The sequence below is a fragment of the Grus americana genome, chromosome 5 (genome assembly GCF_028858705.1).
Source record: "Grus americana isolate bGruAme1 chromosome 5, bGruAme1.mat, whole genome shotgun sequence".
Classification (NCBI taxonomy): domain Eukaryota; kingdom Metazoa; phylum Chordata; class Aves; order Gruiformes; family Gruidae; genus Grus; species Grus americana.
The window spans coordinates 3,341,219-3,357,154 of record NC_072856.1 but is presented as its reverse complement, the minus strand read 5'-3'; the positions used below and the strand labels follow the sequence as shown (position 1 = coordinate 3,357,154).

The following is a 15,936-nucleotide window of genomic DNA, read 5'->3' as shown; positions in this document are numbered from 1 at the left end:
AGCTACATGGCGGGTCCTGCAGAATACGTCAAAATCTCAGCATCTGGCCGCAACTGCACCACACTTTTGAAGTGAAAGCACTATGCAAAATAAAAAAAACCCAAAAACATTCTCACTGTATTATCAAACATGCTAATTAGGCCAAGAAAATTAACTGGCTGAATTGTATTTAGCTTCATTCAAACTCATCCCAAAGAAATAAGTCGTAAGCACATTGGGACAAACTTTCACTTGCCTTTGCCTTTAACTAGGCTGTTCATATCCACAGCACCAGTGTGCAAACCATGTATGCACCGGAAACACACGTTCAAAAGGCCGCACACACTGGAATAATTTGTCAGGCTTACTAATCGGCTTCTCTCCCAACCTCCTTGTGAGCTTAAATACGCTGCAGCATGCATTTCTCGTACCAATGAGAGGGGAATCTTACAAGCTTGTGTTGGAAATTCTCTGAGGTTATCTTTACAAACAGTTTTAACAAAAGAGATATTAAAAAAGCCACAGAACGGGTGCAAAAATTTGCACCCAGCGTGAGGTGTGTCGACAGTGTGGCCAAAGAAGCATGCCTCCAATGGTATTCTTAAAAGGAAGAATATTCGAATATTCAAAGGAACGCAGCTGGAAGTAGGTGGAAGGGAAGAAATATTCCGTAGTGGAAAAAAGCCTACGCTGAAGGTTGGCCATGCCAGCTGCATTTCATCGTTAAACCGGTCATTTAGCAGAGTACAGCCACAAGCACGCACGCACACACACTGATAAGGGAGCAATTTGTGGCTGGCTGGTAGAAATAACAAAATACTATCATCTGCTTTATTTTGAATAACTTCAATCTCGCAGAAAGACAGGGAAGAAGAGTCTATGGCTCACTGGACAGAGAGCGTAATCATAGAAGAGGATTTTAGGCCTACAATTATTCTCCAGTATTAGCTGGAGGAGGAATTCATCACTGCTTTGCCATATAAACTCTTCTGAACCTTTACGAGAAGTTACAACGGTATGTTGAGAGTCAAACACAGGAGCCATGCTACACCTGTGATCATCAGTTACCACCGCTCAAGGGGCTCCTGGTAACAGCATCCTTTCAGAGAAGTCAGGGATACCACATGGATAAGCCAGTCTGATGCCTCTGCATGCATATAGCAATTTGAGTGCCACTATATTAAATTCCCCCGAGAGAGGCAGCACCAACAGATATAAAATAATTTATTGCAAAGTGCGTTTCCATCTGCCCTGCGGGTTACCAATTGCACCCCTGCTCTGCTCGGGGTGCCAGCCCTCAGGAAATTAGATGGCCTAAAGGCACAGAAAGGAGTTGCATTTTATCAACGTGTAGGTCGTCTCTGATGAAAAGCTCTTAATCACAGACATAGTAGCACAGTACCCAACAGCATGTCATGACTTTTACATTCTCAAGAGGTCTGGCTGCTAGGCAAGTTGCTTTTTTTTTTTTTTTTCTTTTTCTTAAATAATTAATATCTGTGATAATTACAGGGGACAGTCTCCTCCTAATAGATTTTGTTGCAGGAGATGGCTCTTATCCCCGTAGAACACATTGCTTAGTGACTCCTCTTTCAAATCCCCAGACTCTCTCAGAGGAAAAATTATAATGCTGCCCATCAAACCACCAGATCCATCATAAAAGGAACTTCGAAAATGAGAGTCAGGTGCCTAGATAGATCTGGTGGCACATCACTATACAGGCCCCAAAAGATAAATATGAGGTATGATCCTGGCAACATTACTTATTGTACGACATAGCCAAGACATGTGGATTAGCTCCACCGAGGGTCTTAGAAAGTGAGCTGGTCAGACCCACAGAGGATAAGAATGATCATGATCCGGTACAGGCTAACCCCAACACCTCAGGCTGGCATGCCAGAAACACCAGGCAAAGACTGATCGAACACAGTTTTGGAGGCGAGTATTGCCAAGACCTGTATACTTACCACCAAGTCCAGAGTGCTTGCTCAGAGGGGATGGGATAATGGAGAAAGAAAACTCAAAAAACAGCTGCCTCAAGAAATGACTTGTATTTGTAAGAAAAGCAATGAATGCCTGGCACAGAGTAAAAAAATGCTCGTATGAAGTTAAAGTGAAAGAACAGAGGCAAATGTTCTTCAAATACCAGCAGCACACATCGTTAACAGTGCAAATATAAACTACAAAATGTTAGACTAATCTAGTCAGCCAGAATACAATGTTAGCCAATGTAGGAAATGGTTGAATTCTGCCACTGATGGCCTTATGGCTAAGAATTAAAAGGACAGGCACATTAAAAAAACCCCTAAAAATCCTATGGTGTGGTTATTTTTTCTTCCCTCCCCCTTTTGCCTGGCGTGTAGGCATGGGCAACGAGGCCCTCTCGGTTATGGCTCTCTGCAGCCGGCCACTGCGACAAGGCAGCGTGGCCTGCGGTGGTTCTCGAGAGTCGCTCGTCCCTTCGGCCCCCGGTAAGCACACAGTGGAGGATGCCACTGCGTCCTCACCAGTCCATGTCGAGGCACAGGTTAACTCGACATGGGGGGTGGCTCTTTGGGAGATGCGCGTTTCAAGGACCTGCGTCCTTGGCTGCTTGAGGAAAGCTAAAATCTCTGACAGGTAGTTATGGATGGCTCTTGTGGAGGTAGCCACAATGCCCAGCTGCAGCTCCATACGGCCCATGGACTGCGACATGAGACCCATGGACTGTGCATGCTCCCTCTTGATATTTTCCAGCAGCTGCACAATCCTACTGTTGGTTTCCATCAACAGCTTCTCTCCCTCTGTTAGCTGGGGCTGCCCTCTCCAACCCCGATCCCTAGGGACAGGCTCAACACCGCGGTGCTCTTCATTCATTTCATCATTTCCCTCCTCCTCAGGAGAGTCACTTTCAAACTGAGGAGTCCTACTGAGTGACTGATCCCCAGGAGACTGTATGTCCATGGTACACTCCGGAGTCCGCGCTGGCGTTTGAAATCCCTCAAAATCCTCCCCCACGTTGCTGTGCGTTTCAGACGAGGACAACGGCCACTGCCAGCTCTCTGTGGTCCTGGCCGGTGAGTCTTCGTCAGAGGCAGGCACCGAAGATTCCTGTTCTTCGGCCGGCGTGGACGGCGAGCTCCCTCGGTGACGGCCGGCTTGCCCCGAGGATCCAGGAACCTCCCCATCTTGTTCCCCAGTGACATCTGGCAATCAAATAGAGGAGCAACAACCACTGTATCTGAGGCCAGGCAGATGGAGGTATCTACATGCATTGGACAACACATAGAAAGAAGCCAGTTGGGAAGCCAGAGTGTATGTGTTTGGGCAAACGGAAGGGCGGACTAAAGTTTAGTGACTGCATTGGGCACGTGGCACTTGACGTTATTAACCGCTTTTGGTATAAATGCACACTGTCCTGTACCCATAACACACACAGCCGTGCTGCATCCCAAGGCAGGAACTACCAATTCACCTCATCGTGACTGTGACAGGAAATGTCAGTGAACCTATCAAAAAGCTCACCTATGCACTGCAGTGGTGTCAGTCAGAAATCCCTGGGACGAGCTCAGGGCCAAGTGTCCAATTGAGCTTCCTGGGGTGCCAGATGTGCTCCACCACTGGCTGAGGGCAGCCCTTTGTTGTTCTGAAGCACTGCTGGCTATCTTCGCTTTTGTCCGACGTCTCACGTCACCCCCACCCCCAGTGCGCTCTCTCCCAAATCACTGCTGCAGCACGAGGGTGGCCGTCCACAGCATTTATCCCGCGAGCAATGCCCTCCCCAACATTTGCCGGATTTTTCTTGTTCTTTTCTCCAAACAGTAGGTAACGTTATCTGAGGGCATTGCTCGCCAGGATCTCATCGTCTTCTGAAAATAAACTTTAGTTTTGCCCTCCCCTGGCTACCTCTTCCCTTGCCTGAGGGCACATGCTGGAAATCTGGGTGCAAGTGCTTCCCTGTGGCAGCTTAGTGTGCAAAGAGGCATCGTTACAGACGTTAACGAGGAGGATACTATGTACGTGCTTACTCTGAATCCTCCCCCCGCAGAAAATGCACTCCCAAAGGCTAGAAATGGCTAAGCTTTTTGCGCCCACAGTGATCACTGGCTCGCAGCAGAGCGTGATCTGCCCAGCATCGTTCTTGATTACAGGAGTCAGTGGCCATAACTCTCACCCTTTCCATGCTTCAGATAAAAAAAACAAAAACAAAAACAAAAAAACAAACCAAAGAGTCTGCATTGGGTTTTTTTTGGGGGGGACAATTTGGTCATCAGAAATTAATCTGGGGTGGTCTGGCTAAAATGTTGCAGTAGGGTAGCCCAAAGAGCCTGCCTTCCTCACACTCAGGCAAGGGATACGTGAGAGAAGCGCTGCTGCCGGTAAGGCTGGGACCCGAACAGCAGTGGCTGACTCGTGCTAGCTGCCTGGCCGTGCTGCTCACCCTGCCGTGGTCTGAATGCCAGATCAGTGTCGTGCCTACTCTCTGGCATCCCACTCTTGAAAAATGATATTCTTTAAGGATTAATTTCTGCTCTGTGAAATACTTTATATGCTGCTCTTCAGACCTCAGTTTGAAGCTGCAAGCTTACACCTGGAAGGTGTTGCTGAGGTCATGTTAAAAGATACTTCTGGTTCTGTTTATGAATTGGGGGGGTTTGTTTGATTTCTTATTTTCGTTTTTTTTCTTTTATATGGTTTTAAATGAAAACTCCTTCTGATAGACCCAAGGATCCCTCCTCTTACGTATCAGTCCCTGCCTACCCTAATGTGGCACTCATCATTTCTACACCCAAGTGCCTCCAATATTATACTGCTCTAAAAGGGAGTCTGTGTGGCTTAATATAATTATGACTTTTTAAATGATAAAATAACGGGTATTATTTGTGCATTTAGTATATTCACTACTTCAAAGTATTCACATTCAAAGTATTCACATTCTGTCTGTGTCTGGCTGGACTGTCCAGTTGCATGTTTTATGGAAAGTGAGGATGAGACTGTATTTGCAAAAAGGCATGAGCTCCTTATGAAAATGAATTTTAGGGACAAACTGTCATGCAATCATTGGCTCTTCCACTCCATGGAGATTTGAAAGGGACTGTATATAACTGCTTTGCAATTCTTCTCCCCCTTTGCCTAATACAGCCGCAGCTGCGATCCTTCATTAACAAATCTCTCTTAACAACTATGGTGTAGGACCATGAAATTATTTCTCAGCATTTTTCTATTTGAGTACACATGAAAAAAAGAACAAAAAAAAACCAGGGGACCTACTTTTACCACACATCATAGCAAACACACATTTCAGTTAAATTCTATGTAATTGGAGAAAGATAAGGAATCATATATATTCATTATGGTAGAGCCACTGGTCATACAAAATGTCTCTGTATTTCTTTTGACATGTCATCAGAAAATTGCCCGTATTTGAAAACTCCATTTTCCTGACAAGCGTTCTAAACAGATCCCACCTAGCAATTGGTAAGTGATAGAAACAAACTAAACTAAAAGTCAAAAACTGAAGCAAACCAAAATAAAAAACCTCCAAACCCCACATTAATTTATAAATATTTCTGTAAATAGCATCACTGAGTTTAGTTTGTTCAGATTCAGGGGGATCAGAACACTTTTGTTATTTGTGCATGTTTACACATTTGCCAGAGGCTTGTGAAGAAAAGTTTCTCTGAAAAAGCATAATAAATTTTCACAAAGTTCCTAATTGTCTATGAAAATTTACCACTTGCTGTCCTCCTAATCAGTATTTTCAGCCTTTCAGAGCTGAAAGAACAGCATCTGGCATAGGTGACCGAAAACACAAATGACAAAGAGTACGAGCAAACCGGCTGTGAAAACCCACGGGCAGAAAGTTAATTGTGGAAACTATTGGCGAATACTTATGAATAATGAATACATTCACAGGTTTTAGGATAGGTTTGTTAACTTGACTAGCAATGAAAAGGAGGAATATTCATAACTGTTATTATTTGTAACAAAGTGTTCAACGACTCTAGTAACTCCGGTTTCTGGAAGCTTTGCGAAGCATTGACGTGGGGCATGGGGAAACCGAGGGTGCGTTACATGCGTGGCCTTACACAAGCTTTCGGTCACTACAGAGCGATCATGGGAAAACTGCCTGAAGGTCAATGGCTGACACCACCTTGATGAACGTGTCAGTCTCTGCCCAAGAAATCCATTCCTTGATGACCAAAGGTCGCCCTAAATTCAGACCGGATCTCGGTAAGGTGATTGCACCAGTGGCTAGGTTGGTGCTGTGGAAAAGGTGTGCCAGTTACAGCAGGGGCACTGGAAAACTTGGTTTGGTCAGAAACTGTCCTTATCAGGCCTTTGAACAGCTGCCGACAGCAGGATTAAAGCTGGCTGAAAGAGTTACCTCAACTGCCTTTACCTCCTTTCCTTGGCAAAGGGGCGACTTCCAAAAAAAGTCAAGTTGAAATTGGCTATAGACCAAACTATGCAGCCACGTGGTTGATCTTACTTGTTGTTAATTGGCTTTAAAAAAAAATCTCTCTTTTAAAACCAAGCTTTAAATACGGTGGGTACAAAGAAGGACAGCTAGCTTCCTCAGGTGTGAAGCAAAGGGAAGAGGTCAGATTCTCTGATCTTTCTAGTTGTTTCCATCTTACACACCATCCCTACATGCAGCATTTTGCGCACAGGGATATATACGACTTACAGGCAAAGTAGGTCACTTATGTCTTCTACAGATACCTTTATATTTCTACCTAGTGATACCAGCCAACAAACTGGCAGTCTCCAAAGCTGTGTCTTGCTTCATATTCCTAACCTCATGTCCCTTGCTCTGACAGGGCATGACTCCCATTTTGATCCTGAAATGAACAAGTAAGGGAATCACAAAGGAACATGCATATGGGCTAAAGAAATAAAAATATCTGGAAGTCAGTGACCCACTGCACTTTAACTTTAGTGTTTGATCACTGTGAGTACTATGCAGCTATTTCCAAAAGCCACATGGGACTCACAGGTTTCTAAAGACTAGGGGTTTTGGGGGGTTTTTGTTTGTTTTTTGTTTTATCTCGCTGATTCTGTTGTGTTTAAAGAAAAAATGAGATCTGTTCTTAAAGTGGTCCGTGTAATAGTAACTAGTGAACCTTCATCAAAGTCCTGGCTATCTTCCTTTCTTTCCTGTTAGACACGTGCTCTGTTCCTGCAGCGAAGCCCGAAGCTGGCTGCCTGTACGAGTGTTTGTTTGGGCTGATGTGGCAGATCAGCAATTGCTCCTGGTGGCCACAGGAGAACTGCTCCATGGTTTGTGCTTGCAGGGGTGATCTGTGGTTTGCCCGATCCTGTTCTGAACATGGAGACTAGAAGCCAGGATTATTCCAGCCTTTAGGTTCATGAATATGTCCGTCATTTTGGAGCACTGCTACACCATGCTGTCTCTTTGCACCACAGCATTCATTACCAGTGAGAGTCCTTTAAGTTTGTTATTAGACGTATTTAGGATTGTAGCAATTATTGGGTTGAGATACACAGAAAACTGAGCAGTCGATTCAGCTGTAGGGATAGAGGACAGAGGCCAAGAACAGAGCAGGGCTTTGGATATAGACAAACTTTAGAGACATCAGAGGTATTTCTTTAACTTTTGTTCACTGAAGAACATTTGAGATTTATGCCTGTGTTGTGCCTTACCTGCCACTTGGACTGGCAGTTGATCCCTCCCCTGAGATGTGCTGCTCTTTAAGAATCCCTCCTTTTGAAATCCCACCATTTCTGTTTCACCTCTGCTACTGGATCGTTGCCTTTTCCATTATCTTTCCTTTTCAGATTCCCCACCAGTGGAGCTGGACGTGAGGGGTGGGGTACCGTCTTCCTGCTGACAGGTAGGTGGAGATGTTCCTTGGCCACAACAAGTGGGCCAGGAGCTCAACAACAGCGGTAACACAGTTGGGGAGCTTCCTGGGACCTGCCTCTGCTGCTCTGGACCTGGGCCTCTGCCTGTATCTGCATCATGCCTCCTGGGGTGGGTGCATTTTTCAAACTGCTTAGGTACCAAGGTGATAGGTGCCTTGTAAATACCTAAGATAGATACAGACAGAAACTGTACCAGGCGCAATCAGTTATGCAAAACTTCATACAATGCCAATTGCACCTATATGCTGTAGTATCACCCACCTTTTCTAGCATCTGCAGCCAACCACAGTCAAATATTTGGCACATGTATTGTTCCTTTTGAAAAGTGATGGGAACACAGGACATTCATTCTTCCTTGGTGTCAACAGCTCTAGGCACATAGCCCTTAATGTCAGGTACTGCATATGCACATATTTTGTTCCATCGCCTTCCCTAAATATGAGTTTGCAAGTTTAGTTTAATTGCTCTCATTAGCCGATAAAATTTGTTTCCCTGTCAATAATCTGCAAAAATCAGTTACATAAGCAGTACTAAAACTAAAGGGGTAGTCTTTACGTGTCCTTATTAGAAATGCATAGAGATTCATTTAAACTACAGTGGTGTTCCTTTTATCTTATGGATTCATTTTGAAAATTAATTGAAGTTTTAACTATAAGTAGCTTGTTTTTAGCATAAAGACCAGGAGTGGATATATGTATAATTTGAAGTTTGCACGTATTAAAAAAAAAAAAAAAGGCATCTAAAACAAATAGGTGCACTTATTTACACTGTATTCCTTTCAGATTTTTGTCACTTCCCGTGTGTGTGTGTGTGTATATATATATATATATATATGCAAAAGACCTTACCCTGCTTAGTCTGTAAAAGAATAGCTGGGAAGTGACTTGATAAATACTTCAGGGAGAATGTCTGTGGGTGGGGGGAACTATGTAAAGAACAATTTGGGCAAACTACATATGGGAATCTAGACAACGCCTTCAAAGGAGGAGATCAATAAAATTCTAGAACAGTTTTCCAACACTAACGGGGTGGTAGCAGAAAGATGAGAACGTACTGATTTCAAAAGACAGCTTGATCAGACCGTAGAAGTTCAGCTGATAATGTTGTTTGTCATAGAAGCAACTGTCCTTGGTGAATAGATCTCTAGTTCCTCTGGGAAAAACCAGGTGACTCCTATTTGCAGATGGCTATAAATGGACCTCCGTTACGTTAGCTATGCCCACTGAAAACTAATGTCTGTATTTTTAGCTATTCAAATAGGAATAGATGTATAAAAATTCGTCAAAGACCACAAGTAGGTAAAGTATAACTAGGCCTTCAACATACTGCGAATAATTTAAAGACTAACCTTAGCTAATGCATTGTTCCAGAGTAAGAATATTAAAGGTTAAGATTTAAATCCACATTTGTTGTTTATGATCATATATAGAGGAAAGAAACAAGTTCGGCCTACAGTTATGCCATGTAAATGTATAATTAGAAAAATGCACAGAAATGGAATGATTTGAGTTTTCATTTAGACAATTAGGCTAATCCTCATAAATCTGCCACCACAAGCGCATTCTAATCTGGAATTAATTTCTTCCAGTCCCACCCCAAATGAACAATTTGCAGGATTGTGCTTAAATCACAGTGCCAAAATCACATATTTAGCATACTGCAAACAATAGGCAGAGAATATTACTTTAGCAGTTAGCATAATAAGGAAATAACAAAAGTGCTTTGCAATACAGTCAAAACCATAAGCCATTTGAAACACTTTCCCTCTATGAAAATTGAGTAAAAATACTTGTATGTTCTCTGGGATACTGTAAACTCTACAAAGTACACTAAAAATCCAAAAAAAGGAAAATTATGTAAAATGAATCAGTAAAACATAAAAACTGTTTAGTGACTAAAATTAATCATTTAACATTGAATATAAAGACATTACAAGATTTATGAAAATGCTTTGTATGTATTCACAATAAAGAACTATCAAAGCTTTCTTGAAAGAAAGTCTTACTTGTGTTTCTAGGGCTGAAAATATCTTCACATTAGTACATAAAAGTCACATTTACATATTATAATCACACCATCAAAAGTAATTTTAAGGAAGGCAGAAAACTGATATGTTCAAATCCTTTCCGAAGATACAATTTTCAAGTACCAGCTCTTTAACAGTATGTTCAATTAAGGAAATAATTCTACAGGTATTTAAAATGCACCTGCGATCCTGAAGCCTTACAATTCAGCCTACCTTGAAAGAGGAATGGTCATTGTCTAACAGTGGTTTCTGTTTAAGAACAAAAACAAAGCAGAGAATATAGTCAATACCCACTCCTACCCTGCAAGCCAGGTGGAATTTAAGTGGCAATTTGATATTCTGTTTAAGAGACAGCATTTGAAAATTTGGCCTAGTCACAAAAGAAAGACAATCAACCAAAAGAAACCAAAAAGAAAGGTGGAGGACCTCAGACACTTGCAGCCTTCTCTGTTCTTACACTTACTCTCACGCTTCCACACCGAGGGGAAAAAACAAACAAACTATGATGAATTATCTAAAAACATTTATTTTTAATTATATTAGAAATTATTTAACATGGGTATATGAACATTTGAAGGAAAAAAAAGAGAAATAGCAGCAAAGGGAGTTTTGAGATGAGGGAGATAAGTCCTTCATCTCCCTGGCTCCTGAAAAAGAGAGAGAACACATTAAAAGTGTTGAAAAAGTTTTCCCCTGCCCTAGCTGTACCATGTTGGGAAACACATGCAATTTTTACTGTTCCTCAAGCACTCATGATTTTGAATACGTGGTTAGATATTCAATTAATCATATCTGAGCATAGCAAGTGACACTCACATATGCCAATGTATGTAATTCGTCTTTTTCCAAATGCTACAAAACCCATGTTGTTTTTAACACTTACAATTCCTTTTCCAACTTCTTTTATACCATTGTCTTGTTTGGCTGATGGAGAAAGGTTTTAAAAACCTTTTCAATTACTGGCCTGCAGTAAAGAAAAACAAGTATCACGAAAGGGCGCTACATACTCAAGTGTAAGCCGATAAATTCAAAATAATACTAGTGCAAATGAGGAGAACACCCACAGAGACTCAATTCACCTCTGCTCAGGATTCCCAATGTTTTCAAAACTTTAGTTAAAGCTGCCTACCTCAAGCAACATAAACCCTGGTTTGAAGACGTGTTCAGAACTGAGAATTACCTGTTAATTTAAGATTCTGTGCCAAAAGTTGCTTTGCACAAAGCTGGTGCGCAGAGCCAGCTAGGTGCCTAATTTTTTTAATTTTCCAGTGGAAAACATAGGGTTAGCATTGTTCTCCTTGAGACGTGCCAACTTTTGATAATTTTCTCTTACAAAGAGTTTTAAAAATCACATATGTCATAGGCATGGTCCCAATCCTCTACCTTCTTATACTGCTGTGGACTCCTCACAAGTTAGACTACAAGTCGTAACACCTTTAACCTTGCCACATCAACAAAAAGATGGGACCCATATTTTTTCACATATATACTTCACAGATTTCACCCAGAGTCACTGCTTTACGCTTGTGAAAAATGACAATCTGATGACAACCTTATTATTATATTGCTATCTCATTAGAATTTCAAATATGTAATGCAAATCAATTACTTACAAGGATACCCTTCAAGAATTCTTCTTTAAGGCTGATGTCTTTTGCTCTCATCTTCTAAAATACAAAGTCCGGTGAAGATCAGAAAACCTTCTTCCTACATAGAAGCACTGTTGATGCTGGAAACTATCAAAGGAGCCGGCATTGTGAGTGCTGTAGAAGTTGCTTTGATGGTATTTCCATTGTTTCCTGTAGACAAATCTCCATCATCAACTCCACCACAGTGAAATAAAAAATTATTTTTGAACCCAGACGTCTTTGTGAGTGGTTTCTTCAAACATAACATAACACTGTAAGGTAATCCGCTGTTTGGCATTCATTTATATGTATTTGCTCTGCAATTTCATTGTTTCAGATGCCATTGGAATGTGCCACCTTTGAAACAATGGACAACAGGAATGGGATGAAGTGTGAACGCTTACTGCAGACAGAGCTAATAATATTTCTTTGAATGCCATCAACTGATATTTTTCTATTCAAATGCTGCTAAGACTTGATGCCAGGTAACAATATTCTGTGTTGAGGATATCACGGTTATGCTGTATCTGAGAGGTGGTACTAGCATCTAAACTATTCAAGGGAGGAAAATCCTACATTTGCATTTGGTACTGTAGCCCGCATCAAAACCCAAAGATCAGTATCAAGACATATCAAGGGATTATTTTATATTGATTACCATATCAAACCTAAGAACAAACAAACCACTCCCCTAGCTCACAACTGACACTTGTGTGACACTGTCAAAGTAATACTTATTAATGCAGAAGAATTATTTATCTGGTCATTCCCACTTCACTATGAAAGTTTAGGCTGCTCTATTCTTAATTTGGTACTTTCTCTTAGAGGATTTTTATATTAGGTTTTTAAAATTAAACCCTGTCCACTTTAGCTTTCACTGTAAATCCCAAATTACTCACTAAATCAAACCCATTTCCTGGTAGTAAAAAAAGCATAGGAGCACAAAACTTTTAAGTCATGTATCTAGGCATTTACAGATTTTAGTTTATGGATGTGTTCCTTAAGTATCATATCATTTTAAAATTCTCCACCCACAAGAAGTTGTCGATAAACAAGTCAAAACAAAAACTGAAGGAAAAACCATTTAAAAACAAGCTTTTCATGAGCCACATAAACTTTTTATGAACAGTTAAATTTATTATTTTAAAATATTAATTTCAAAACTCTAATGATACCTATTTTCTGTAGTGATGATGGAAATTATGATCAAAAATTGCATTGGAAGTTTCATAATTTTTAACGTTTCATTTTTGGAGTATTTTCAAATCTTCATTTTAATTTGCTGCATGAATATTTTGGTTATTCTACAGTATTAATGGGCTAACTACACATTATATTTTAAGTACTGTCTCCAAAAAAATTGCTGCTACAACTTACTGTTAGTTTACATGTTGCCATAACTTACTCATTCAACAATTCTGGAAAACCTACAAGTCACAAAAGAAAAAAGAAGGCATCTTCCCCCTCCCCGATATCCTGCAAAATCCAGAAAGTGATTTTACAGTTGAAAGCACGTCCCCTCCAAACATACATTTTGAAGTCGGATGCTATCTCCCTGAGTCAGGCAACTACTGTAAGCAGAAAGTCAGTGGCACCGATGAAGTACAGTTCACATTTTAGTAATTCTTGCTAGGTAACTGCAGTAAAATGATAATACTGCCCGTGCCATACTGCTGTGAACCTGAAGATTTTATTACCTATCTCTTTAGACACAAACATCCTATCTTCTGTCCAGAACAGAAAAAATACAGCCTCTGTCCTTCCCTTCTCCTGTCCTCCCAATGAACCAGAACCCCTCTCAAAAGACAACCAAGATAACCAGAGCCACAAAAGCCGTGATTTCCATCTTAATGCCTCCCTCACCTATGACCCAGAAAACTGAATTTTTGGTTGACAGAAGACTCTACGATAACAACGTAAAGTTTTTTTTATATGCTGCCAAAACAGAGTTTTTGGAAAAATACCAGTAGCAATGGGGTTTATGCTGTCATATTCTCTGAACGGAGAATGGAAAATATCCCTAGCTGTTAGTGACCTGAAAGGAGGTCAGGAAAGAGCAGAAAAATAAAGAGTGGAAAATAAACCAATTTTGTCCTGTTTAATGTTAAAAAGCCAAAGCTTCCCTGTTGAGAGAAGACACTGCCTACAGCCTAGCTTTCTTTCCGTGACACTGAACTTTGGCGAAGAGGAGGACGTAGACTGTTTCACCAGCTCTCACCCAGGGGCTCAGGGAGTTTGAGACTCTTCCTTGGGCTAGACGTCATGAAAACGTGTAAATGACACAGTCCCTGCTCCGGAGAGCTTACACTCTATAAAGCAAAATGACATACAGGAGTATGGAGAAATACAGCTAAACACAAACGAACTTTGTATACATATATATACAGTTACATTTATAAAAACTATTAAAATAGCACCACTATCGCTACCTGCCCCTCTGCCTAGCCATCATTAGATGGTTGCTCAATGGGGATCACAGGGGAGGTGGGTCTTTAGGAGAGATTTCAAGGAGAAGGTAGTGACCTCATGAATCAGTTCAGGGAGGGCACTCCATGCATACGGGACAGCGTGGAAGATGTTATATTGAAAACTTAAAATTGTGCAGAGCAGCATTTCTCCAGGTCAAAAGTTCAAGTGTTGTGTGCAAGATCCCTATTTCCTGAGACAGAGACAGTGTGGTTATGGGAGTAACATTTGGCCATTAAAAAGACACGTGAAATCACTAACGGAGGACTACACTGCGGATATGTTACTGGCCACACATTCTCTGGGGCTGCCAGTTAGCACAGTAACTGTGAGGAGATGATATGGAAGGGTTTGGAAAAGAGTTGGGTACAAAGAAGGGGAAAAAAAGGCAAGATGAAGGAAAGGAGACAAAAGGAAGAAATGTGGGGAATATTTTCAAATGTAGTCTTCTGTTTGAGTTCTTAGTGTGTTTGCAATTTATTAACTAAATAACTAAAAAACATATACAATAATTAATGTGCATTTGACACCATAAAATAAACTGGACCATATGCCAACATTTACATTATGTTATTATCCTTCACTATGGAAAGGTGAGAAACAGGTTAAACAAGAGACAAAATGCTTCCCCTTACCCTTCTTCTTCCGTACTGAAGCTTGGAAATAGAAAGGGAATGAACTGTGAATCAATTCTGAAGGTAATTTTTATATTCTAAATCCTTGTCTGTCATTTTGAGCATAAACATTTTCCTTCCACCTAAGAAGTTAGTCTCTCCCTGCTCGCCTCTACTACGCACGTATCTATCGAACCACAGCAGACAAACAGCTTGGCAAAAGCACGGTTTATCGGGGTTTCTACCTTAACTCTAAGAAATTGCTCCCCTGCAGACATTAGGGATACACGTCCAATTTTTTTTTTTTTTTTTCCTAAATTCCTTTTTAAAAACAGTAATTGGGGCAACTTATTGATACCAGGGCTTTTAAACTACGGTAATAGGGCATTTTCAAATCTTTGCAGATTGAAGTGGAAAGGAATCATTAGCACACGTTATCTGCCATATTTTGGGTTAACTCATTTGAAAGAGAACAACTGAGATGGTCTGCTCAGTATTACGGAGAACAGAGTAGCTAAAACCATGTCAATAAAACCAGAAGCAGAGTTCAGAGCCAGGCAAAGGAAGTGACTGTAAGGACTGCAAGATGTATAAATTATTTTTAAAAATGATATTGTTTAGCTAAGCTAGGAGAAATTATAAAAATATATGCTCTAAGGGAAAACAAATGGGGAATTTCTGTTTATCTTTTTCTTCTATTACATAACAAGGGACATTCAATAAAATTAAAGGCATCACATTTAAAACCAATAAAAAGGAAATACATTTGTACACAGCACATAATTAGCCTGTGGAATTCTTTGCCACGAGACATTATTGAGACCATGAGCTTCCTCAGTTCAGAAAAAAGGATTACACATATATATTGATGAGAACATCCACAGTGTCCATCTCTGCATACTTCCTATTTAGTTTGCACATATGTGTTACAAAACAAATGCTTATTCATTAGATAGTTTAATAGATATAAAATGTGGGTGTTCTCATAGTTCATACAGATGTCCAATATATACACATATACATATAAAGATATATAAATTATATATAAATACAGACATACAATCTGTGGTTTATGTCAGAAGACAACTTTTAACTGATGATAGTGAGAACATTCTCGCTTTGGAAGCTTGGTTCATTTGTTGTGCAATTTAAGCATTCTTGTTCCTTCTGATAACAGCCCTTTTACAGGACAAATATTAAAATAGGTAGACCACAGATGTTATTTATAACAGCAGTCGTATTGTTTGCTAGGGTGGCACATGTTCAGAGTATCACGGAACTGGTATTTACAGTCTCGTTTAGGAAGAAGACAAATTTCTGCCGTGCTGTAGTATTACTACAGCTTTATTAGGGA

At 40.6% G+C, this 15,936-nt stretch overlaps 2 protein-coding genes across 7 annotated transcripts in view; both read right to left on the bottom strand.

Annotated features, from left to right (window-relative positions):
* SHANK2 (SH3 and multiple ankyrin repeat domains 2) overlaps positions 1-15,936 on the bottom strand; it is a 359,705-nt gene that overhangs the window by 25,434 nt on the left and 318,335 nt on the right. For 4 of the 5 annotated variants that reach the window (XM_054827796.1, XM_054827799.1, XM_054827798.1 and 1 more), the window contains one exon: positions 14,604-14,624. The exons of the other annotated variant lie outside the window; for it this stretch is intronic. In XM_054827796.1, coding sequence (XP_054683771.1) covers positions 14,604-14,624 — 21 coding nt within the window. The remainder of the gene's footprint in view (positions 1-14,603; positions 14,625-15,936) is intronic. 5 annotated transcript variants of the gene reach the window in all.
* LOC129207190 (uncharacterized) lies at positions 1,835-9,046 on the bottom strand. 2 transcript variants are annotated; one of them, XM_054827802.1, is made up of 4 exons: positions 8,903-9,046; positions 8,110-8,280; positions 7,627-8,013; positions 1,835-3,164 (listed from the first exon to the last, which is right to left on the bottom strand). In XM_054827802.1, the coding sequence occupies exons 3-4, from the start codon at positions 7,703-7,705 to the stop codon at positions 2,305-2,307; spliced, it is 939 nt and encodes a 312-aa protein (XP_054683777.1). In that variant the 5' UTR covers positions 7,706-8,013; positions 8,110-8,280; positions 8,903-9,046; the 3' UTR covers positions 1,835-2,304. The 2 variants fall into 2 exon arrangements, with proteins under 2 accessions (XP_054683777.1, XP_054683778.1); XM_054827803.1 differs by lacking the exon at positions 8,903-9,046 and having other exon boundaries at positions 8,110-8,346.